At 43.0% G+C, this 27,198-nt stretch overlaps 1 protein-coding gene across 2 annotated transcripts in view; it reads right to left on the reverse strand.

Moving 5' to 3' along the window:
- Positions 1-25,598, reverse strand: part of znf532 (zinc finger protein 532) — a 43,737-nt gene extending 18,139 nt beyond the window's left edge. Inside the window, exons 1-5 of one of the 2 annotated variants that reach the window (XM_014138850.2) lie at positions 24,814-25,598; positions 24,060-24,386; positions 21,949-23,309; positions 6,583-7,756; positions 5,957-6,364 (exon numbers count right to left, since the gene is read on the reverse strand). In XM_014138850.2, coding sequence (XP_013994325.2) covers positions 5,957-6,364; positions 6,583-7,731 — 1,557 coding nt within the window. In that variant the 5' untranslated portion in view covers positions 7,732-7,756; positions 21,949-23,309; positions 24,060-24,386; positions 24,814-25,598. The remainder of the gene's footprint in view (positions 1-5,956; positions 6,365-6,582; positions 7,757-21,948; positions 23,310-24,059; positions 24,387-24,813) is intronic. The other variant, XM_014138849.2, reaches the window with a different exon arrangement.
- Positions 25,599-27,198: the final 1,600 nt, after the last annotated feature.

Consider the following 27,198-nt stretch of genomic DNA (forward strand, 5'->3'; position numbering starts at 1 on the left):
GCCTAGCCAGTCTCCAGACCTTAATCCCATAGAAAATCTGTGGAGGGAGCTGAAGGTTCGAGTTGCCAAACGTCAGCCTCGAAACCTTAATGACTTGAAGAAGATCTGCAAAGAGGAGTGGGACAAAATCCCTCCTGAGATGTGTGCAAACCTGGTGGCCAACTACAAGAAACGTCTGACCTCTGTGATTGCCAACAAGGGTTTTGCCACCAAGTACTAAGTCATGTTTTGCAGAGGGGTCAAATACTTATTTCCCTCATTAAAATGCAAATCAATTTCTACAATTTTTGACATGCGTTTTTCTGGATTTTTTGGTTGTTATTCTGTCTCTCACTGTTCAAATAAACCTACCATTAAAATGATAGACTGATCATTTCTTTGTCAGTGGGTAAACGTACAAAATCAGCAGGGGATCAAATACTTTTTTCCTTCACTGTAAGTGTATGTAAACTTCCGACTTCAACTGTATGTATATATATATATATATATATAGTACCGGTCAAAAGTTTGAACACACCTACAGTAGTCATTCATGGGTTTTCTTAATTTTTTTACTATTTCCTACATTGTAGAATAATAGTAAAGACATCAAAACTATGAAATAACATATGGAATCATGTAGTAAACAAAAAAGTGTTAAACAAATCAAAATATATTTTATATTTGAGATTCTTCAAAGTAGCCACCCTTTGACTTGATGACAGCTTTGCACACTCTTGGCATTCTCTCAACAAGCTTCATGTGGTAGTCACCTGGAATGCAGTTCAATTAACAGGTGTGCCTTGTTAAAAGTTAATTTGTGGAATTTCTTTCCTTCTTAATGCGTTCGAGTCAGTCAGTTGTGTTGTGTCAAGGTACGGGTGGTAAACAGAAGATAGCCCTATTTGGTAAAAGACCAAGTTCAAACATTCCCATATAGAGTGACCTCCATAATTATTGGGACAGTGAAACATTGTTTCTTCTTTGGCTCTATACTACAAAATATGAGGTTAAAGTGCAGACTGTCAGATTTAATTTGAGGATATTTTCATCCATATCGGGTGAACCATTTTGTTCCCCTAAACTAGTCCCCCCCCAATTTAAGAGTAGCAAAAGTATTGGGACAAACACTAACACTGCCACTCAGGGGTATGTGCTTTGTTCTCTGTCATCTCTGGGGACTGGGGAGAAAATGCAATAACTCTCCCCAAATATGGGGAAGATTTTCTGTGCAAAAATTCCAAATGACATCTGTTTGAAAGGATGTAAAGGATAATAGAAAGCTGTGTAAACGACACAACAAGTTTCTGATTAGATTTCAGTTCAGCTTGGATGCATATGGATGTCGTTGAAATACTATCAGCTTTTATGACGCTGATAAAAGACAGCACCTCTACAAACGATCCCTAACTGTGCATTTGCATTCTCTCAAGATGCTGAAAGAAAGTTCATAGACCTACAGTCAGTGTCAAGATTACAGTTTCCATTTAATGATGAGTGAGAAAGTTACAGACGCACAAATGTCATACCCCCCAAAAATGCAAACCTACCCTGTTATTGTAATGGTGAGAGGTTAGCATGTCTTGGGGGTATGATATAAAATGCAAACCTACCCTGTTATTGTAATGGTGAGAGGTTAGCATGTCTTGGGGGTATGATATAAAATGTAAACCTCCCCTGTTATTGTAATGCTGAGGGGTTAGCATGTCTTGGGGGTATGATATAAAATGCTAACCTCCCCTGTTATTGTAATGGTGAGAGGTTAGCATGTCTTGGGGGTATGATATAAAATGCTAACCTCCCCTGTTATTGTAATGGTGAGGGGTTAGCATGTCTTGGGGGTATGATATAAAATGCTAACCTCCCCTGTTATTTTAATGGTGAGGGGTTAGCATGTCTTGGGGGTATGATATAAAATGCTAACCTACCCTGTTATTGTAATGGTGAGAGGTTAGCATGTCTTGGGGGTATGATATAAAATGCTAATCTACCCTGTTATTGTAATGGTGAGAGGTTAGCATGTCTTGGGGGTATGATATAAAAATTTTAAAAAAAGATGCTAGCTAGCTAACGAAGAACAACAAAGAATATCTAGTTAACAGAAGAAAAGAAAGAGAAAATCAGGACAGAAGAAAAAGGATATCAAAGTGAAACAGTTCTCTAAAGACACAGGAGACAATAATACAAGAAACAACACTTCTGTAGCTTGTCAACTATGTGTCTGTCTATCCCTGTTCTCTCCTCTCTGCACAGGCCATACAAACGCTTCACACCGTGTGGCCGCTGCCACTCCAACCTGGTGGTCCCAGCGCGCACGACCCACGTGGAGTTCCAGGTCTCCGGCAGCCTCTGGAACTGCCGGTCTGCAGCCAACAAGGCTGAGTTCATCTCAGCCTATGCTACCCTCCAGTCCCTAGACTTCCTGGCGCTGACGGAAACATGGATTACCACAGATAACACTGCTACTCCTACTGCTCTCTCTTCGTCTGCCCACGTGTTCTCGCATACCCCTAGAGCATCGAGCCAGCGAGGTGGTGGCACTGGAATCCTCATCTCTCCCAAGTGGACATTCTCTCTTTCTCCCCTGACCCATCTGTCTATCTCCTCATTTGAATTCCATGCTGTCACAGTTACCAGCCCTTTCAAGCTTAACATCCTTATCATTTATCGCCCTCCAGGTTCCCTTGGAGAGTTCATCAATGAGCTTGACGCCTTGATAAGTTCCTTTCCTGAGGATGGCTCACCTCTCACAGTTCTGGGTGACTTTAACCTCCCCACGTCTACCTTTGACTCATTCCTCTCTGCCTCCTTCTTTCCACTCCTCTCCTCTTTTGACCTCACCCTCTCACCTTCCCCCCCTACTCACAAGGCAGGCAATACGCTTGACCTCATCTTTACTAGATGCTGTTCTTCCACTAATCTCATTGCAACTCCCCTCCAAATCTCCGACCACTACCTTGTATCCTTTTCCCTCTTGCTCTCATCCAACACTTCTCACTCTGCCCCTACTCGGATGGTATTGCGCCGTCCCAACCTTCGCTCTCTCTCTCCCGCTACTCTCTCCTCTTCCATCCTATCATCTCTTCCCTCTGCTCAAACCTTCTCCAACCTATCTCCTGATTCTGCCTCCTCAACCCTCCTCTCCTCCCTTTCTGCATCCTTTGATTTTCTCTGTCCCCTATCCTCCAGGCCGGCTCGGTCCTCCCCTCCTGCTCCGTGGCTCGACGACTCACTACGAGCTCACAGAACAGGGCTCCGGGCAGCCGAGCGGAAATGGAGGAAAACTCGCCTCCCTGCGGACCTGGCATCCTTTCACTCACTCCTCTCTACATTCTCCTCTTCTGTCTCTGCTGCTAAAGCCACTTTCTACCACTCTAAATTCCAAGCATCTGCCTCTAACCCTAGGAAGCTCTTTGCTACCTTCTCCTCCCTCCTGAATCCTCCTCCCCCCCCCCCTCCTCCCTCTCTGCGGATGACTTCGTCAACCATTTTGAAAAGAAGGTTGACGATATCCGATCCTCGTTTGCTAAGTCAAACGACACCGCTGGTCCTGCTCACACTGCCCTACCCTGTGCTTTGACCTCTTTCTCCCCTCTCTCTCCAGATGAAATCGACGGACGGCCGGCCGCCCAACAACCTGCCCACTTGACCCTATCCCCTCCTCTCTTCTCCAGACCATTTCCGGAGACCTTCTCCCCTTCCTCACCTCGCTCATCAACTCATCCTTGACCGCTGGCTACGTCCCTTCCGTCTTCAAGAGAGCGAGAGTTGCACCCCTTCTGAAAAAACCTACACTCGATCCCTCCGATGTCAACAACTACAGACCAGTATCCCTTCTTTCTTTTCTCTCCAAAACTCTTGAACGTGCCGTCCTTGGCCAGCTCTCCTGCTATCTCTCTCAGAATGACCTTCTTGATCCTAATCAGTCAGGTTTCAAGACTGGGCATTCAACTGAGACTGCTCTTCTCTGTGTCACGGAGGCTCTCCGCACTGCTAAAGCTAACTCTCTCTCCTCTGCTCTCATACTTCTAGACCTATCTGCTGCCTTTGATACTGTGAACCATCAGATCCTCCTCTCCACCCTCTCCGAGTTGGGCATCTCCGGCGCGGCCCACGCTTGGATTGCGTCCTACCTGACAGGTCGCTCCTACCAGGTGGCGTGGCGAGAATCTGTCTCCGCACCATGCGCTCTCACCACTGGTGTCCCCCAGGGCTCTGTTCTAGGCCCTCTCCTATTCTCGCTATACACCAAGTCACTTGGCTCTGTCATATCCTCACATGGTCTCTCCTATCATTGCTATGCAGACGACACACAATTAATCTTCTCCTTTCCCCCTTCTGATAACCAGGCGGCGAATCGCATCTCTGCATGTCTGTCAGACATATCAGTGTGGATGACGGATCACCAGCTCAAGCTGAACCTCGGCAAGACGGAGCTGCTCTTCCTCCCGGGGAAGGACTGCCCGTTCCATGATCTCGCCATCACGGTTGACAACTCCCTTGTGTCCTCCTCCCAGAGTGCTAAGAACCTTGGCGTGATCCTGGACAACACCCTGTCGTTCTCCACTAACATCAAGGCGGTGACCCGATCCTGTAGGTTCATGCTCTACAACATTCGCAGAGTACGACCCTGCCTCACACAGGAAGCGGCGCAGGTCCTAATCCAGGCACTTGTCATCTCCCGTCTGGATTACTGCAACTCGCTGTTGGCTGGGCTCCCTGCCTGTGCCATTAAACCCCTACAACTCATCCAGAACGCCGCAGCCCGTCTGGTGTTCAACCTTCCCAAGTTCTCTCACGTCACCCCGCTCCTCCGCTCTCTCCACTGGCTTCCAGTTGAAGCTCGCATCCGCTACAAGACCATGGTGATTGCCTACGGAGCTGTGAAGGGAACGGCACCTCCATACCTTCAGGCTCTGATCAGGCCCTACACCCAAACAAGGGCACTGCGTTCATCCACCACTGGCCTGCTGGCCCCCCTACCTCTGAGGAAGCACAGTTCCCGCTCAGCCCAGTCAAAACTGTTCGCTGCTCTGGCACCCCAATGGTGGAACAAGCTCCCTCACGACGCCAGGACAGTGGAGTCAATCACCACCTTCCGGAGACACCTGAAACCCCACCTCTTTAAGGAATACCTAGGATAGGATAAAGTAATCCTTCTAACCCCCCCCTTAAAATATTTAGATGCACTATTGTAAAGTGGTTGTTCCACTGGATATCATAAGGTGAATGCACCATTTTGTAAGTCGCTCTGGATAAGAGCGTCTGCTAAATGACTTAAATGTAAATGTAAATGTAAATATAAAATGCTAACCTCCCCTGTTATTGTAGTGGTGAGAGGTTAGCATGTCTTGGGGGTATGATATAAAATGCTAACCTCCCCTGTTATTGTAATGGTGAGGGGTATGATATTGGTGCGTCTGTAACTTCTCACACATAATTTTAAACGATTCATTCAGGATTATCCGTAAACATGGTAGCATCCGCATTAATGTAGAAGTGTTTAGAAACATATTATATTCATGTTTACAATAAAAATGACTCCAAAATGACAGTACATTATTTAACATTAATTTCTATTGGGCTAAAATGTTCATGTAACAACCAAAACAAAGAGCAAATACATCCAACAAATATGTAGTCACAAGCTTGATGTAGTCATTACTGTGCTATACATATGGGACCAAATACTTCACTTTTTACTACCTTAATAAACATTTAAGTGAATTTGTCCCAATAATTTTGCTCCCCTAAAATGGGGGGACTACTGTATGTACAAAAAGTGATATAATTTCTAAACTGTTCACCCGATATGGATGAAAATACCCTCAAATTAAATCTGTCAGTCTGCATTTTAACCTCATAGTCATTGCTTGATTTCAAATCCAAACTGCTGGAGTGCAGAGCCAAAACAAAACAAAATAGTCACTGTCCCAATACTTACAGAGGGCACTGTACAAAGAAAAAGGTTGGTTACCTGGGAACCCGCCGTCTTGACTGCCGACACAGGGAGGAAAGCAGTGGCCACAGGTTTGATGGTCATCTGCTTGTTGATCTCCATGGCAACACCTGGGCCTCCTCCTGGGGTGGTGGTGGGCAGGGAGGAGGTCCGCGTCGAGTTCGGGGAGGACAGGAAGGAGGAGACCATGATGGAAGACCCTCTCTTCAGGCGTTCAGGGTCTGACTCTACCTGGGCCAACGGCAACACTCTGGTGACGGTGCGTTTGATCTGGCCAGAGGAGGTCTTAATGGTTTTGATCCGGACCTTTGGGATGACGGGTGTGGAGGGGGAAGAGGAGGGGGAACCAGAGCCTCTACTGCTGTCCTCGCTGGTGGTTGGGCTGCCGGGGCCCTCTGGCTGTTTGGACTGCAGCCTCCTGGCCACCTAGGATAGAATAGGATAGGATTAACTTTATTGTCCCCGGGCGGAAATTTGTCTGGGACAAATCTGTTGTGGACAGACTGCATAACATAAATGGTACCGTAGTCGTCAATGGAGCATCTGACTCTTCCTAGAGGTTAGTCTTAGACACATAGTACTGACGTATACAAGTAGACAATACAGTAAAACATTTACACACTTGACATATACACAATCCATACCTCCAGAGCTGAGGGGGACTCCTGGTCTGGGGGCTTCTCCGGGACCAGGTCCCTGGGGCTCTCCCTCTCCTTGGCCTCCTTGGGGGCTTCCCTCTGGGTGTGGATGTCAGGGATGGTGGTGAATGAGTCTCTCTGGGTGGTAGGGGGGGACTCAGAGACTACAGAGTTAGTGGTGTCTGATACTGTGGCTTTCTTAGCACTGAGAGCTGCTATAGCAGCAATGCAGGAGGAAAGTTTGGCTGATGAATTGGCTTGTTTGGTCTGGGAGAGACTGGTGGACACAGCCTGGACACAGGGCTCCCCAGCCTCCCTCTCTGGCCCCTCCTGGGTGCGAGGGGCCGTTGTCTCTTTGGCTTTCTCTTCTTCAAGTTTCCTTGATTTAGAGGAGTCGTAAAGGTTCAGACTAACGGTGACCAAAGTCTTGTTGTTGTTTTTATCAAGTTTTGATTTGTCGCAGTCTCCATTGGACTTGTTCGCAGGTTTGGCCGTGCTATGAGAGTCTGCCAGTACGGCTTTTGTGGTCAGCTGCTCCTCTCTCTTGGCAGGTGGTTCTGTCAGAGGGTTTGTCCTAAAAAATGGCAGGGCGCTCTGCTTGACCCTGTCCAGAGAGTCATCAACTTCAATCTTATCGTCATCGTCAAACTCCTCAGCGCTGGAAATGGGACTGAACTGGTTAAAAGTAGAGTGGGAGATGAAGTTGGAGCTGATAGCCAATCCATGATGAGCCTCCACATCTCTCAGAGTCTTATCAGCTCCGTTGTTCTTACTGTACCGGTGGTTAGGTGACATTGACAGGTACCCGTTTTGAAGCCCATTGTGGTTCACCATGGTGGTTGGGTCAGCCTGAACCACCTCCTCTGGTCGTGTGTGTTCTTCACCGCCGGCGTCCATTTTGTGGACATTCTTGACGATGACGCTGACGCCCACGTCTGGAGCTCCAGAGGGGGTGTGTGCCTCGTCCTCGTGGGGGACGCTTGGGTGTTTCAGCTGGCCATCGTGGGGGTCCTCATGGGGGACGCTGGGGTGTTTCAGCTGGCCATCGTGGGGGTCCTCGTGGCCTGACTCGATGGCTGTCTTCGGGTCCACCATGTCTGGGATGTCGAAGGCTGCCAGGAGGTCGTCAAAGTCTGGGGTCTTCATATCGCCCATGTTTTTGGTGTGATGATGCAAGAGCCTGGAAGAGATATAACAAAAAAATACAACTAGTTAGCTAGTACACAAATGAATACACAAACTCATTAAATCTGAATAATATTGTCAACACATAAAAGAAGGGTGAGGAGAACGATTAAGCCTCCAGATTCCACCCATAATGCCATTGGAGTGCTAATGTACATATTTTAAACAAAGTCATGACAAGCATTCATGGTTTTGACTAGGTGGTATACAGCTATGACCGGAAGTGATTTTTTCATAGCAGGTTAGAAGAACTAAATGTAGCTAATTTTCCTCCAACATCGGACACCCCCTAACTTCGGACACTCTCTAGAGGTTGGATGATTAAATCACCGAGCTCAACATTTTAATGGACTCGAAAATAACGGTACATTTTGGGACTGAAGACACGCTTCTAGCTAGTTGACCACAGATTTTCATTGCAGTTTATGTGAGTTAAGTTAGGTTTTGAGAGTTTGCACAACAGCATGTGAAATTTATTGTCAATCAGTGTTGCTTCCTAAGTGGACAGTTTGATTTCACAGAAGTGTGATTGACTTGGAGTTACATTGTGTTGTTTAAGTGTTCCCTTTATTTTTTTGAGCAGTATATATATTAGAGCAGTATATCCACTTAGGAAGCAACACTGATTGACAATAAATTTCACATGCTGTTGTGTAAATGGAATAGACAACAGGTGGAAATTATAGGCAATTAGCAAGACACCCCCAATAAAGGAGTGGTTCTGCAGGTGGTGACCACAGACCGCTTCTCAGTTCCTATGCTTCCTGGCTGATGTTTTGGTCACTTTTGAATGCTGGCGGTGTTTTCACTCTAGTGGTAGCATGAGACGGAGTCTACAACCCACACAAGTGGCTCAGGTAGTGCAGCTCATCCAGGATGGCACATCAATGCGAGCTGTGGCAAGAAGGTTTGCTGTGTCTGTCAGCGTAGTGTCCAGAGCATGGAGGCGCTACCAGGAGACAGGCCAGTACATCAGGAGACGTGGAGGAGGCCGTAGGAGGGCAACAACCCAGCAGCAGGACCGCTACCTCCGCCTTTGTGCAAGGAGGAGCAGGAGAAGCACTGCCAGAGCCCTGCAAAATGACCTCCAGCAGGCCACAAATGTGCATGTGTCTGCTCAAACGGTCAGAAACAGACTCCATGAGGGTGGTATGAGGGCCCGACGTCCACAGGTGGGGGTTGTGCTTACAGCCCAACACCGTGCAGGACGTTTGGCATTTGCCAGAGAACACCAAGATTGGCAAATTCGCCACTGGCGCATTGTGCTCTTCACAGATGAAGCAGGTTCACATTGAGCACATGTGACAGACATGACAGAGTCTGGAGACGCCGTGGAGGACATTCTGCTGCCTGCAACATCCTCCAGCATGACCGGTTTGGCGGTGGGTCAGTCATGGTGTGGGGTGGCATTTCTTTGGGGGGGCCGCACAGCCCTCCATGTGCTCGCCAGAGGTAGCCTGACTGCCATTAGGTACCGAGATGAGATCCTCAGACCCCTTGTGAGACCATATGCTGGTGCGGTTGGCCCTGGGTTCCTCCTAATGCAAGACAATGCTAGATCTCATGTGGCTGGAGTTTGTCAGCAGTTCCTGCAAGAGGAAGGCATTGATGCTATGGACTGGCCCGCCCGTTCCCCAGACCTGAATCCAATTGAGCACATCTGGGACATCATGTCTCGCTCCATCCACCAACGCCACGTTGCACCACAGGCTGTCCAGGAGTTGGCGGATGCTTTAGTCCAGGTCTGGGAGGAGATCCCTCAGGAGACCATCCGCCACCTCATCAGGAGCATGCCCAGGCGTTGTAGGGAGGACATACAGGCACGTGGAGGCCACACACACTACTGAGCCTCATTTTGACTTATTTTAAGGACATTACATCAAAGTTGGATCAGCCTGTAGTGTGGTTTTCCACTTTAATTTTGAGTGTGACTCCAAATCCAGACCTCCATGGGTTGATAAATTGGATTTCCATTGATTATTTTTGTGTGATTTTGTTGTCAGCACATTCAACTATGTAAAGAAAAAGAAAAACTATGTAAAGTATTTAATAAGATTATTTCATTCATTCAGATCTAGGATGTGTTATTTTAGTGTTCCCTTTATTCCCTATACATACACACACACATACACATATATATATATATACACACATACACACACATTTATATATATATACACACACACACACAACACACACACATTTTGTGGGACATGCTGTATATTGTCAAATTAGACTGCGCGACAGACCACACATCATTTAATATCCAACTTTTTACCTAAATTATTCATACTTATTTATTTTTTATTTTATTTATTTTTTTTCACCTTTATTTAACCAGGTAGGCAAGTTGAGAACAAGTTCTCATTTATAACTGCGACCTGGCCAAGATAAAGCAAAGCAGTTCGACACATACAACAACACAGAGTTACACATGGAATAAACAAACATACAGTCAATAATACAGTAGAAAAATAAGTCTATATACAATGTGAGCAAATGAGGTGAGATAAGGGAGGTAAAGGCAATAAATAGGCCATGGTGGCGAAGTAAATACAATATAGCAAGTAAAACACTGGAATGGTAGATTTGCAGTAGATGAATGTGCAAAGTAGAAATATGTTAGTATTAAACTGTTATCTACTTTCTCAAAACATAAGATTAATCTGTAAAATAAACGAGACATTATTTGGTTACAACACTGAAGAAGACGTTGGTGAAGAACCATTTTTAAAGGTCTACAGGAAGGCGCACCAGGCTACGCAATGAAAAGTTGACAGGCAAGTCATTTTTTTTTTACTGAAAGGCTAGCCAACTATCTAGTAAACACTTCGGACACGAGGTTGGTGTCTCTTTTTTGAACCAAATTAAACGGATATATCTTGTAATTGAGCAAAATAGTAAGGTGTCCAATAACTGGAGACTGTATGCCTATAATACGGGAGGTATTTCTTTGCTAAACCGCTAATCAAAAAGCTGATACAGTAGTAGTAGTATTTCCACTGAAATGTCAAACATGCTAATTACTAACCCGTTAGCTAACATTTTTACGACACCAATAATCACAAAATATTGATAGCTCGATCACGAGATAACACTGTTGAAGGTAATATATTTCTTAAACGCTGTTGAATACGCCGATAATAAGGGATGCTACGCTAGCAGGTTAGGATAACTAATGTAGCATGTTAGGATAACTAAATGTAGCATGTTAGAATAACTAATGTAGCATGTTAGGATAACTAAATGTAGCAGGTTAGGATAATGAATGTAGCAGGTTAGAATAACTAATGTAGCAGGTTAGAATAACTAAATGTAGCAGGTTAGGATAACTAATGTAGCAGGTTAGGATAACTAATGTAGCATGTTAGGATAACTAAATGTAGCAGGTTAGAATAACTAATGTAGCAGGTTAGGATAACTAATGTAGCAGGTTAGGATAACTAATGTAGCAGGTTAGGATAACTAATGTAGCATGTTAGGATAACTAAATGTAGCAGGTTAGGATAACTAATGTAATAATGTAGCAGGTTAGAATAACTAATGTAGCAGGTTAGTGTAACTAATGTAGCAGGTTAGGATAACTAAATGTAGCAGGTTAGAATAACTAATGTAGCAGGTTAGTATAACTAATGTAGAAGGTTAGTGTAACTAATGTAGCAGGTTAGGAGAACTAAATGTAGCAGGTTAGGAGAAATAGGTTAAGGTTAGGAAAGGGGTTAGGGTTAGCTGAAATGTTCTCCTAACCTGCTTCGAAAATTCACTTCGGGCTCCCGAGTGGTGCAGCAGTCTAAGGCACTGCATCTCAGTGCTAGAGGCATCACTGCAGACACCCTGGTTCAAATCCAGGCTATGTCACAACCGGTCCCGTGTGGCTCAGTTGGTAGAGCATGGTGTTTGCAATGCCAGGGTTGTGGCTTTGATTCCCATGGGGGACCAGTATGGAAAAAAAAAAAAAAATGTATGAAATGTATGCATTCACTACTGTAAGTCGCTCTGGATAAGAGCGTCTGCTAAATGACTAAAATGTTAATGTAACCGGCTGTGATTGGGAGTCCCATAGGGCGGTGCACAATTGGCCCAGCGTCGTCTGGGTTTGGCCGGTGTAGGCAGTCATTGTAAATAAGAATTTGGTCTTAACTGACTTGAACTTGTTAAATTAAAAAATATACTCCATCTAGTCACAACCAGCATTCAGACATGCAACAAATTCCCTAGTTAATTTGGTTGGCATCCTAAGTATGGTGGTAATGCCTTTCGAGGCCACATGGAGTGCTATTGTACACATTTTAAAACAGAATCACGACAAGCATTCAGCATACGTATTATTCAGACATGGCACATTCTTGACATACAAATCTGGGGAGAATGACTGCTCCCTCTCATTGAAGCCACAGCGGTTCAAGGCCCACCACAGTACTGCAGGCAATTTTTTTGCGTGTCCTTTGAACCGATTATTTTAAAATCGCACACAGAACTTATAAAAAAGAGGAAGAGGTGAAGCGAGAGGTATAACTGGGCCCAAAATCTGGTCTTCACCAGCAGGTGGGATTTATTTTATTTTATTTGCTCACCAAGCAAGTTTTTGTATGGAGGTCAATGAGAGAGAGTGTAGAATTTGGTTAACGAAAAAAATGTAATGACTAATTTGCTACATGTGGCTTATTTGATTGAATATACGTTTTTTTTAATGATTAGGTTGTTTCTAGTGAACTGATATAAGTAGGACATGTGACATCCTGGCAACTTTGAGAAAAAAAAACTTCATATTGAAGTTGTGCCTGGTCGTCACTAGTTACCACAAACACAAAGTCATAAACCCTGCCTATTTCTACAATTTATCTTCTTCAAATTTGATTTTAAACCTAATCATATGCCTAACCCTAACCTTTAATTAAGACCAAAATTCAAATTTTGGGGTTCATGAATTTTTACGATATATTGTGGCTGTGGTAACTAGTGGAAACCGTTGGGCTTGGTGGTCACACGCGTATCTTCCCTCTCATTGGCTAGAATGGTCCCACCTGATCTCGCTTCCTCCCGACTGCCTTCCTATTTTCAAGACATTCATTTTCTTGTTAGAGTGGCCACTTGATTTTCTTGTCAATATAATGGATAATCTGTGGTTATAAGGATAATTTAATGGCAGCCTGTAGTACCCCTGCCGGCCTTCAATTTGAGTTACTCAATGAGAGGGGGCAGCACTGAGCTAGCCTGCAACGCCACTTCCTGGACTAGCTCAAACTACACATGTTAATGTTTCTATGGCTGCATTTAGGCAGGCAGCACAATTCAGATCTTTGTTTCACAAATTGTGGGTGGCAGGTAGCCTAGCGGTTAAGAATGCTGGGCCAGTAACCGAAAGGTCGCTGGTTTGAATCCCAGAGCTGGCAAGGTGGAAAAATCTGCTGTTCTGCCCTTGAGCAAGGCAGTTTAACCCAACCCGGGGAGCAGTTGTTGGTGGTTAATGCGGAAGACACATTTCGGGTTGAAGGCATTCAGTTGTGCAACTGACTAGGTATCCCCTTTCCCTTCTCTTTTGCGATTCCTGTATGCCACATCTTCAATTTAATCCTAGAAGAGGCTGTGTGTCCTCAGGCCTGGAGGGAGGCAAAGGTCGTTCTGCTGACCGCTGCCGAAGAATAGCAAAGCACCCTTTAATGGTTCAAACAGCCAACCAATCAGCCCGTTACCGGTGTGTTTGACAAAAATAGAATTTTATTTTAAAGAAAACTCATTAACAACAGACTTTCAGCATGCTTATAGGGAAGGGCACTCAACATGCTCAGCACTGACTCAAATGACTGATGATTGGCTAAAAGAAATGGATAATAAGAAGATTGTGGGAGCTGTTTTGTTAGACTTCAGTCAGCCTTTGATATCATTGATCATAACCTATTGGTGAAAAAACTTAGGTGTTAAGGATTCACATCCTCTGCTTTTTCATGTATTGAGAGTTACCTATATAATAGAACACAGAGTTACCTATATAATAGAACACAGAGTTACCTATATAATAGAACACAGAGTTACCTATATAATAGAACACAGAATGATCTATATAATAGAACACAGCGTTACCAATATAATAGAACACAGAGTTACCTATATAATAGAACACAGAGTTACCTATATAATAGAACACATAATTATCTATATAATAGAACATAGAGTTACCTATATAATAGAACACAGAGTTACCTATATAATAGAACACAGAATTATCTATATAATAGAACACAGAGTTACCTATATAATAGAACACAGTGTTACCTATATAATAGAACACAGTGTTACCTATATAATAGAACACTCCTTAATGGGAGCCTCTGCTACAACCACAAACAAATTTGGTTGAGTGTGGTGTACCGCAGGACAGCTGGCTTGGGCCCACTGACCTTGAATAAAGCCTGTGTGTCCATGCACGCTGACGTCTCAACAGTATAGACGTCAACTATGACAGTAAAATAAATAACTGACACTCAACATAGAGCTCCAGTCAGTTTTAGAATGGATAACTAGCAATAGGCTGGTGCTAAATTAAAAAAAATAACTACAAGCATTGTTTTTGTGACAAATCCCTCGCTCAACCCTAAAACATAACATCTGGATCTATACAGAATAATGTGGCTATTGAGCAAGTTGAGGAGATTAAACTGCTGGGTGTAACCCTAGATAGCAAGCTGTCATGGTCAAAACATATAGACTCAATGGTTGCTAAAATGGGAGGAGGTCTGTCCATGATAAGGCGTTGCTCTGCTTTCTTGACATCTAAATCAACCAGGCAGGTTCTACAGGCCCTAGTTTTGTCACACCTAGACTACTGCCCAGCTGTGTGGTCAGGTGCGGCAAAGGAGGACATAGGTAAATTGCAGTTGGTCCAGAACAGAGCGGTACATATTGCACTTAGATGTACACGGAGGGTGAATGTCAGTGGTATGCATGTCAATCTTTCCTGGCTCAAAGTTGAGTAGATATATATACTGCAGAGATAGCTTGCAGAGTTCTGTCTTACTATCCAGGTCTGTGCCCAAACAATTTGAGTTTTTACTTTTAAAAATCCACCTTTCCAGAAACAAGTCTCTCACCGTTGCAGCTTGCTATAGACCACCTTCTGCCCCCAGCTGTGCCCTACATGGGGGGCAATCAATTCACATATGGTGTATATGTGACTTGATTGCCCCCCATCTATCTTCAGAGCTCGTGCTGTTAGGTGACCTAAACTGGGCATGCTTAACACCCCGGCCATCCTACAATCTAAGCTTGATGCCCTCAATCTCACACAAATTATCAATGAACCTACCAGGTACAACCCCAAATCTGTAAACACGGGCACCCTCATAGATATCATCCTAACCAACCTGCCCTCCAAATACACCTCTGCTGTCTTCAACCAGGATCTCAGCGATCATTGCCTCATTGCCTGCATCTGTAATGGGTCTGCGGTCAAACGACCATCCCTCATCACTGTCAAACGCTCCCTAAAACACTTCAGCAAGCAGGCCTTTCTAATCGCCCTGGCCCGGGTATCCTGGAAGGATAATGACCTCATTCCGTCAGTCGAGGATGCCTGGTTATTCTTTAAAAGTGCTTTCCTCACCATCACCTTAAATAAACATGCCCCATTCAAAAAAATTAGAACCAGGAAGAGCTATAGCCCTTGGTTCACTCCAGACCTGACTGCCCCTGACCAGCACAAAAACATCCTGTGGCGTACTGCATTAGCATCGAATAGCCCCCGCGATATGCAACTTTTCAGGGAAGTTAGGAACCAATATACACAGGCAGTTAGGAAAGCAAAGGCTAGAAATTTGCATCCTGTAGCACAAACTCCAACAAGTTCTGGGACACTGTAAAGTCCATGGAAAATAAGAGCACCTCCTCCCAGCTGCCCACTGCACTGAGGCTAGGAAACACTGTCACCACCGATAAATCCATGATAATTGAGAATTTCAATAAGCATTTTTCTACGGCTGGCCATGCTTTCCACCTGGCTACCCCTACCCCGGTCAACAGCCCTGCACCCCCCATAGCAACTTGCCCAAGCCTCCCCCATTTCTCCTTCACCCAAATCCAGATAGCTGATGTTCTGAAAGAGCTCGTCCAGCATCACTACTCTGGACGGTTCTGACTTAGAATATGTGGACAACTACAAATACCTAGATGTCTGGTTAGACTGTAAACTCTCCTTCCAGACTCACATTAAGCATCTCCAATCCAAAATTAAATCTAGAATCGGCTTCCTATTTCGCAACACAGCATCCTTCACTCATGCTGCCAAACATACCCTCGTAAAGCTGACTATCCTACCGATCCTTGACTTCGGCGATGTCATTTACACAATAGCCTCCAACACTCTACTCAGCAAATTGGATGCAGTCTATCACAGTGCCATCCGTTTTGTCACCAAAGCCCCATATACTACCCACCACTGCGACCTGTATGCTCTCGTTGGCTGGCCCTCGCTTCATATTCGTCGCCAAAACCACTGGCTCCAGGTAATCTATAAGTCTTTGCTAGGTAAAGCCCCGCCTTATCTCAGCTCACTGGTCACCATAGCAGCACCCACCCGTAGCACGTGCTCCAGCAGGTATATCTCACTGGTCACCCCGAAAGCCAATTCCTCCTTTGGCCGCATTTCCTTCCAGTTCTCTGCTGCCAATGACTGGAATGAACTGCAAAAATCACTGAAGCTGGAGACTCATATCTCCCTCACTAACTTTAAGCACCAGCTGTCAGAGCAGCTCACAGATCACTGCACCTGTACATAGCCCATCTGTAAATAGCCCATCCAACTACCTCATCCCCCATACTGTTATTTATTTTGCTCCTTTGCACCCCAGTATCTCTACTTGCACACTCATCTTCTGCACATCTATCACTCCAGTGTTTAATTGCTATATTGTAATTATTTCGCCACTATGGCCTATTTATTGCCTTACCTCCCTTATCCTACCTCATTTGCACACACGGTATATATACTTTTTCTACTGTGTTATTGACTGTTTGTTTGTTTATTCCATGTGTAACTCTCTGTTGTTGTTTGTGTCGCACTGCTTTGCTTTATCTTGGCCAGGTCGCAGTTGTAAATGAGAACTTGTTCTCAACTAGCCTACCTGGTTAAATAAAAGGTGAAATAAATACAAAATAAATAAAAATATTAACTGAATTACTATTGGACTTTGTGTGAGGTGTTAATGGTACCAAACTGTCTGTACAAGCAGTAGCCTCACAGTTCGGACACTCATAGGTATCCCACAAGACATGCAGCCAGAGGTGTCTTCACAGTCCCCAGGTACAGAACAGAGACTGGGATATGCACAGTATTAAATAGAGCCATGAGTATAGTGCCTTCAGAAAGTATTCACACCCCTTGACTTTTTCCACATTTTGTTGTGTTACACTGTGGGATTAAAATGGATTAAATTGTCATGTTTTTTGGTCAACGATTTACACAAAAGATGGATGTCAACGTGGAAGAAGAATTCTAAAATTTGTAAAAAAATATATATATATATATAAAATAATGAAAAGATGGTTTTCCTCTAGGATTTTGCATGTGCTTAGCTCCATTCCATTTATTTTTCATCCTGAAAAACTCCCCAGTCTTTAATGATTACACACATACACCTAACATGATACAGCCACCACTATGCTTGAAAATATGGAGAGTGGTACTCAGTAATGTGTTATGTTGTATTGCCACCAAACATAACACTTTGTATTTAGGACAAAAAGTGAATTGCTTTTCAGTATTACTTTAGTGCCTTGTTGCAAACAGGATGCATGTTTTGGAATATTTTTAGTCTGTACAGGCTTCCTTCTTTTCCCTCGGTCAATTAGGTCAGTATTGTGGAGTAACTACAATATTGTTGATCTATCCTCAGTTTTCTCCATCACATCCATTAGTCACCATTGGCCTCATTGTGAAATCCCTGAGTGGTTTCCTTTCTCTCCGGGCAACTGAGTTAGGAAGGCCGCCTGTATCTTTGTAGTGACTGGTTTTGATACACCATTCAAAGTGTAATTAATAACTTCACAATGCTAAAAGGGAAATTCAATGTCTGTTTTTTTTACTCATCTACCAATATGTGCCCTTCTTTGCGAGGCATTGGAAAACCTCCCTGGTCTTTGTGGTTGAATCTGTGTTTAAAATGCACTGCTCGACTAAGGGACCTTACAGATACTTGTATATATGGGGTACAAATAGGGTTGAAAAAAGGCAGAAACATTCCAGTAGATTTCCATGGCAAGTTAAGCCCTGGAATTTGGGGAATTTACCTTAAATTCATCAAAAAAAAGTTACCTTATAACAGTGAACCTTTTTTGTGGGATACACATAAGGCAATTCTAGGTCTTGTGGCATATTTTGGTTAAACTATCCTCAATTCAATGGAATTGTAACCCTCTGCATGCACAGTGCATTCTTCCATCACATGTACAGCTGATTCTCAAGATCTTGCACACTAAGGAGATGCTATTGAGCCCACACTACTATACTGTCTGAGCCAAGGACTACATGCTTTCTGGTACGTTTTTATTACAATACTGGGTGGGGTGAATATATTTTATATGACATACATGATTTTTTGCTAACTAGTAAACAGTAGCCTACAGCAAAGTGTGTTTAAATCATTTCTAACTTGTTAACAATTTCTGCTTGTTAGTATTTGCTACCATGTGGGTTTTAGCTTGCTTGAGCCTTCTAACTGAGGAGTGTTAATTCACCTGTTTCCATACATGTTTCATTTTAAAACATGTATCTTACAAAGGAGTTGTTTAATCTAACTGCTTAATTATTTATCTGTACATGGAATTGTATTTGGGTTTTTTACTCATTTTCTTCTAATCTTTACAGGAAAATGCCACAGGCATTATCTGATGTGTGGAGACATTTCACTGCAGCTAATGTAGAAGGAAAAGTTGTGTACATTTGCAAATACTGTGCCAAATCATGTGCATAAAGTTCCCTCAGCGCTCACAACAAGCAACCTCTGACAAAAGTCCCTCTACTTCTTTTCGAGGTGAAAATTATGAATCAGACACCTTATCGATAGCAACAGCTCAAGATGTTTTTCTCAATGGAGGAACGTAGTCAGAGAAATGCTGATGAATGTCTTGCTCGAGCTGTGTATGCAACTGGTTCACCTCTGATGCTCACAGGCAATGTGTATTGGAAGAGATTTCTGAATGTTCTGAAATACATCAAAAAGCGTGAAGACTTATGCCTGAAGCCCATACATGCCACAGCGTACATGTTGGACCCCAAATATGCTGGCAAGAGCATTGTGTATGGTGCAAAGATCAACAAGGCCTATGGTGTCATCACTACCGTGTCTCGCCACCTTGGCCTGGATGAGGGCAAGGTTCTTGGCAGTCTGGCGAAGTACACTTCCAAGCAAGGGCTTTGGGATGGAGATGCAATATGGCAGTTGTGCCAACATATCTCATCAGCCACCTGGTGGAAGGGACTTTGTGGATCTGAGGCTCTTTCCCCTGTTGCCTCCGTCATCCTCCAAATCCCACCAACATCAGCTGCCTCAGAGTGCAACTGGTCCTTGTTTTGGAACACACACAACAAAGCACGCAACAGGCTGACCAATACAAGGGCCGAAAAATGTGCATATATTTCCGTTAATTCCCATATATTCCCGTTAATTCCCACGGAAAGTTTCCACCTCTGAATATTCCCCAAAATGTGCAACCCTAGGTACAGAGATGAGGTAGTCATTCAAAAATCATGTTAAAATGCTATTATTGTCAATGCAACTTATTATGTGACTTTTTTAAGAAAATGTTTACACCTGAACTAATTTAGGCTTGCCATAACATACTTATTGACTCAACACATTTCAGCTTTAAAATGTTGTATTAATTTGTAAAAAAATTTAAAAACATAATTGCACTTTGACATTTTGAGGCCAGTGACAAAAAAAAAAATCTATATTTAATCAAATGTTAACACAGCAAAATGTGGAAAAAGTCAACAGGTGTGAATACTTTTTGAAGGTACTGTACATGGAACTCTCTGTCACCCCGGGTAACTCAAGTTAGCAATAAAAATAGATTAAAAAAACCCCAGATAAAATAGCACCTTCACTGTGAAGAGACTAACATTTTTATATATTTTGTATTATATTACGCATTGCATTAGTGTTATGTATTGCATTATGTAGTGTTATGTACTGCATTATGTAGTGTTATGTATTGTATTATGTAGTGTTATGTATTGCATTACGTAGTGTTATGCATACAATGTATTTTATGCATTTTGTTTTGTTTCATGTTTGGACCCCAGGAAGAGTAATTGGGGATCCTCATAAAATCAGAATTGGGCTGCCTGTCTAAACGCAGCCAATGAGACACCATGTTAAACCGACTTCATTTGGCTTCAATGCGCTATTGAGTCTTCACATAGGAATGCATTGTGTCATGTGATCGATGGCTTGTCCATTCATGTATACAGTCATTGATACAAATTCACTACTTTTTTGTTGTAGAAAATCTCAGACTAATGTGTAAGTAGAAACTCTTTCTGCTCCAATTCCCCTCCCAACTCTCAGTTGCCCAATCCAGGGTTTTTCAAAACCCCTCCTCTGGGATCCCTAGCCGTTCCATGCATTTGAACTATTCCACAGCTGGCACACCTTATTTAACTCGTCAACTAATTATCAAGCCCTTGAATAGGTGAATCAGGTGAGCTAGTTCAAGGCTAGATCAAAATTGTGAAATGTGTGGGAGTCTCTGAGGAGAGGTATGAAAACCACTGCCTTTAATCAAGCCCTCTTAGAGAGGAACAAAGGAAAGCAGAGGTAGGTAGTCAACTAGGCCCACTCAAGACCCAGGACATTCAAATCTGGCCACTAATTTCCTACTGCAATCACTTCATCCATGGAATTAGACTAAATCGCAGTAGCTAATGCCCATTTGAATGTAACAAAATGCAGTGGACCCTCATAAAACCAGCATCCAAATCAAACTCTGTGAATACTCATCAGTTCGAAAAACCAGACTACACTTTTGGTGATCTTCATTCAAATGAATCATTGGCATTTTTCTCTTCTTGTATGTCAGATGACTTCAGACCAAGGTCACTAGGTGTTTACAGAGAATGAATAACATATCTCCAGTGATTATGCTGGTTTGTTATTGAAGGAAACATGCGAGAAGTATACAGTAGCATGCCTACTCAGCGCTAGATGAGCTAGCTTATCATTTTGACCTACTTTATGAATGGGATGGAGACAGATACGGCCTGTCCTCTAAATAGCAAATAACTAGCCAAATTGCTTCATGTACATTAGCCTGTATCTGAAGTATTATAAATAAGTTTACTTCAAACAACCCAATAGCCAAGGACAGTTCGGAGGTGGATGTACTGTATGTATGTAAAATGCTTCTGAAACAAGTAGTACTTTTTGTGTTGTTGTACTGAAATGAATTTTCACAAGAGGAATCCTCATAGGAGATGTGATGGATGAAGACAAAGGGCTACAGATATCATATGGTGCGTCTTTGCGCTGCCTCTTCAGTCTGCACGTAGCATGTAGCCAAGGAGGGCTGCCTGAATGCTTGCTGCCTCCTCGTTAAAATGGATGACAGATCAGTCTGCACACTGCACTGCAGCCCCGGCCACATCCATTTCACCTATTAACATCTGCACTCCCCAGTCTCCCTCCCTGCTAAACCACAAGTGAAATGGCCTCCTCTCCTCCGCTGCAGACAATGAGATAACCAGGCAGTAGTGAACAGAACAAGAAAAGTAGAGAACGAGAGAGAACGAGAGAGACACAAATAGATTTGGAGATTGGAGAAAAGGGGCAAGAGGGAAAGGGAATGGCTGCTGCCGAGCTGAGGTGAGGAAAAGCTGCATCAGAAAAAAAAAGGAAAAATGGCTGCTGCCGAGGAGAGGAAAAACTGCAGCAGAGGAAAGAGAATCGCAGGGCCTAGTGCAGAATACGGCCAATAAAAGCAAAGCTGTCTGACATAGAAAAAAATAATATTTAATGCAGAGAGATGAAGAATACTGTACTGTATACATATTGACGCCCAGTTATATTAACCCCAGTTTCATGTATATGCTGTTCTCACCACCACCCTTTTCAAGTGCACATACAGTACATCTACCTACAGAGTAACTGACATTAGGAAACACAGCAGTAGAAAGAAACATGAAACAGTCCTCACCCTGTGATCTGTAGCCAGCCTGTCCCCAGCCAGCCACTACTGTAGTCACAAAACCACCTTCCTTCCTTCCTGCTACCACACAGTCAGTCAGGCACAACAACCACCCCCCTTTTCCTGCAGAAAAAAAAATCCATTTCCCAAAGCAGGCAGGGCCCAAAAAGAGGCAGAGAGATGGAGGTGGTGTGATCCCGATCAGTCATCCATTTCCTCCTGTCCTGCACCATCACCAGCTGACTGACAATGACCCTGTGCTGTGAGACAGGCCTCCAGAGTTGCAGTCTCATCCCCTCTCCCCTGCCTGAGCACTGCTCTCTCTGCCTCTGCCTTCAGTGAGGTGGCCAGCCCTGCTTAGCCCACAGCCTACACCCTGTATCCCACAGCCTAAACCCCACAGGCCGGACACTAAACCCAGTGTACTGTACCACCACCATACTGTTGGGGATCGATAGTGCCTTTCTGCAGCCTCCTCTGCTAGGCTACAGCCTCCTAGTTTGGCTGCCATTATTAAGCAGCCAGGGAAGCTATCTCTCCCCCTGTAGCACAGAGCCGGCATTGTTCCTCAGCCCTCTGTCTGCTGGCTCAAACCTGTTTCAGCCGGTTCCGGTCACCACACATAAAGCCTGCTCTGCTGCAGTACAGCTACACACACACAGACAGGCAGGCAGAGACACAGCTAGCGCCCACTTCTCAGGCTGATCACAGAGCACTGATACTGCACCATTTTGACCTGAAATACAGCATCTGAATGTGGTTAAGAGATAACAGACGATTAAAAAGGTAATAGTTCTTTGGGCTCAAAACAGAAAAGGTTTGAAGAGATCCTTGTCCAAAACAAATCTGGAATCCAGGTCATTACCCCAGCAACAAAAAACAGCTCGGCCTCGAGAGTACAAACCGTAACATCCTCCTCTGGGTTGTGCAACGGGACAAAATACACACGCAGTTAGAAATCTAACTCTGTTACAGATACAAAACGAGAAGGCAGGAAAAAGGACACATCTCAAAAGCAGACAATAATACAGCCTGAATCCGGATAGCTTATTATGCGAGTCATAACAGTTACGATTCCTGGTCTGGGATGAGGACGTGCCACAACGCTGGGTGAAAATGGAGAGGGAGGAGGATGAAGCAGCCATGACAGAGTAGTAGTAGTAGTGGTAAAACCTTGGTCTATACGTGGCCTGCTTGTCTGCATGAGCCCCAGTGTTTTAGTACAGCCCTCTGCTGAGCTGGTGAGGGTCTCTCCCCCCTCTATCCTCTCTATTCCATGCCCATGGTTCCCTAATCTCTGTCCTAGAGAGGCTGATCTTTGTCATGATAATCCCTGCAGCCTCAGGCAATTGAGCATCCCATCCGTCTGTCTGTGATAAATGACAAGGAAAACAAAGGGCCATCATGATGGCACACACCCTATCCCTGTCACAATACATGCAGACACACACAATATATATCTGATATAGATATAGATATATATATATACACACACACACCCTATCCCTGTCACAATACATGCAGACACACACAATATATATCTGATATAGATATAGATAGATATATATACACACACACACCCTATCCCTGTCACAATACATGCAGACACACACAATATATATCTGATATAGATATAGATAGATATATATACACACACACACCCTATCCCTGTCACAATACATGCAGACACACACAATATATATCTGATATAGATATAGATAGATATATATACACACACACACCCTATCCCTGTCACAATACATGCAGACACACACAATATATATCTGATATAGATATAGATAGATATAAATATAGATATATATATATACACACACACACCCTATCCCTGTCACAATACATGCAGACACACACAATATATATCTGATATAGATATAGATAGATATAAATATATAGATCTATATCTAGATATAGATATATATATATATACACACACACACCCTATCCCTGTCACAATACATGCAGACACACACAATATATATCTGATATAGATATAGATAGATATAAATATATAGATATATATATATCTAGATATAGATATATATATATACACACACACACACACACAAATACTAGGGGAGGAAAAGGAGATTGTGCCATACCCTCGTGATCCCCTGACTCTGATTTTCCACTAAGAGAGGAGAAATCTTCCTGTTGAGGCCTGCTTCATACACACAGAGTCAATCCAGACTAGCAGCCCCCATCCTGCCAGGCAGCCCCCTATAAACAGTGCTGTGCCTCTGCTCTGTGGCTGCAGTAGGTCAGCCAGTCCAGGCTGCTCCCTCCAGACGAAGCCGAGCGCTGCATGGAAAAAGGGGGCAGTGTTCGACAGGCGAATCAGGCCTTTTGTCTATGCATGTATGTGCAGGGTAAGGGGGTGAGGGGACTCTCCAGGCTCTCTCGGCTACGGCAGGGAGCAGCAGCTGGTGCTGGAAGGAGAGGAGAGGAGAGGGGGAAAGGAAAATATAGAAATATGAGAAGAGGGCACAAAAAAAGGATACCAAGAAATCTCCTAAGTCTCTCTTGACCAATGACAAATATAGGCTAAATATTGACTTGAAGAAAACAGGGCCTAGTCTGGTCTGTGCAGAGATATAGAGATATTGTCATCAATTGATACTGATAGGCTACTTACTCAATTGCATAATGCAATTATTTAAATCCATGTTCTTTCTAAGTAATTACAAAGATAAATAGCAGACTATAGGCTAACTACTTTCAAAAGACAGCACATTATTGTTTATGTTATATAACAGATCCTCACAAGGCCCGGGCCTGTACCTATAAAATCATCAACCCAAACCCCAGATTCAGACAATTCATCAACCAACACGTGAACAATAGATTATTACCTACCTGGGTAGTGGGTATGGTGACAGATTAGCACATAGCTGTCTCTCTGCAGAATGTTTTTTTTTTTTTTATATGACAGCAGCTCACTCTCAGACAATGAAGTCATGGGCAGCCCTTCTGTAATAGGTTCAGCACCTTTCCATCAGCAACACATCAAAATGCAAAGGCATCAGACTGCATTTTATCTAAGAGGGGGATATAAACTGCCCTGTTCCAGACTGCTGCTTCCAGATGTTGAACATGTATGTTCATAATGAAGAAAGGCCTATAAATACCCCCACTGCTCTCCGGTGAAGTCTATTCTTTTCTGAGCTGAGCAGAGCAGAGGTTGCCGCTCAGTGCTGCCCACCCCCAAGATTGCCATTGTCACGTGATGAGAAATATTGCCTTGACGCTTGATCATAACGATATCTCAAGTCAACAGATCAGCCATATCTTACCTATTATAATGTAGACAAATCAATATGGGGACCGTCACGTATGTAAGGTCGTACGTATCAGACGTTTATTTTATGGATATACTTTGTTTTGACAAGATGTGATGACGTTGAAATCAAGAACACAGTTTTCTCACACCCAGAATGCATTTCGCGGTCGTTCAAACGTGTAAAAAAATAAAAATAACGCTTATCTTCGGATAAATATTTATTGTCTTGTTTGACGGTGTCATCACCGATACATTTCAAGGAGCATTCGTCACGAGTCTCGTTTTTTTTAATTATTTTTATTTTATTTTTTTAAATCTGATATATTTGATATAAGTGAACTGCGCTAGCTAACTGGCTAGTTTCTTCTTAGAGCTGCATTTATCATCACCTAAATCCATGCAAAGAAATCATCTCGTTATCACATCAGTGTAGCTCGTTAGTTCAATGTCATACTATACTTACCCGCAGCCTCCGTGATTAAAACGGTCGTGAATTATTAGGAATGCTGGCTTTGTGTAACTACAGTAGGAACGTAAATACTCGAAAGTATTTCGTTTTGAGTCTTTGGCAAAAATGTATTTTTGGATAGAGCTGTAGACTTGAGTGACAGTTAATGATGGCTGTCAGTCATTCATGTCATGTTTCAGGACGTTCAGAGTGTATATCAGTCCATCATCACCGTTACAATTGTTCATATTTTCAGCTTGGCAATTATTTTTTAACATTAGCTTGTTTTCAGAGTTTATGCAGCAGCATAATAATGCATAATTTAATTCAATAGGTCTAGATTTTTTTTTTCTTTACATCCTTTTGTGCTGCACTTTTGGACTTGATAGATCAATTAATCAATCACATGTATTTATTATTTTTACATTTTAGTCATTTAGCAGACGCTCTTATCCAGAGCGACTTACAGTGGTGAATGCATACATTTCATACATTTTTTTCCCGTACTGGTCCCCCGTTTATAAAGCCATTTTTATATCAGCAGATAGCACAAAGTGGTATACAGAAACCCAGCCTAAAACCCCAAACAGCCAAACAATGCAGATGTTGAAGCACTTCATTGTAGAAGCGCTACAAATGGAAAAACATGTGGTGTTTTTTATTATAGGAATAAGGAATCAAAAAAATTGTTGTGGCAAAAGGCTTTAATGATCTCTGTTCCTATGTGACACCTTTAACCGGAGGTCTTTCCTTGATGGGCTACTACACTGTATCATTTTGTCAAAACGATATGGCTTTCCTATGACATCATGTGACCTTTTCATCATATTTTCCTCAGGTCTTTTTGGTTATTGTTGTTCATATTGGTCTTCATTTTGAGGAAATGCACAGTTTATTTATATTCACATAACAAAATGTATTCCCTTTTTTTTTGGACTACTGGTAAATAGGCTACATGGGATGTAAAAAAAAATTGTTACTTTGTAAAGTTATTCAAGCAATATCTGTGTTTGAATATAACACTTGTCTTGCTTCATTGAAGGTTTTACACACGTATCATTATAATTATTTCATGTGCAAGGTAGCTATCATTTTGTCATTATTTCAACAAGTGTGATTTCATTTCAGGTAGTTGAATGGAAGGACACCTCATATTTCATATTTGACTCATCCTACCAGTCAACGATGTGACAGTCAACAGAGGTTGTAATTAACACTTGCTGCCCCTTAAATTACCCTTATTTCCCATTAAAACGCCACTGTGGACATGTATCAAAAAGAGGACGTATGAAATGTGGGGCTTTTTTAGTCATGTTTGCAAATGTCAAGTAATTTGTAGTTCTTCTCACAACGTACATGGGATCCTGTAATATGACTCCCCTGTAGCCTGCTCCACGAGATTAGAGGGCGCTGCTATGTAATGTGAAAATACAGTATATTTGACTCTTACAATAACACAAATGCTACATTCAACCTCTAAAGTGTGTTGAAATGAATATCCCTAAGTTCACTC

The sequence above is a fragment of the Salmo salar genome, chromosome ssa13 (assembly GCF_905237065.1).
Source record: "Salmo salar chromosome ssa13, Ssal_v3.1, whole genome shotgun sequence".
Classification (NCBI taxonomy): domain Eukaryota; kingdom Metazoa; phylum Chordata; class Actinopteri; order Salmoniformes; family Salmonidae; genus Salmo; species Salmo salar.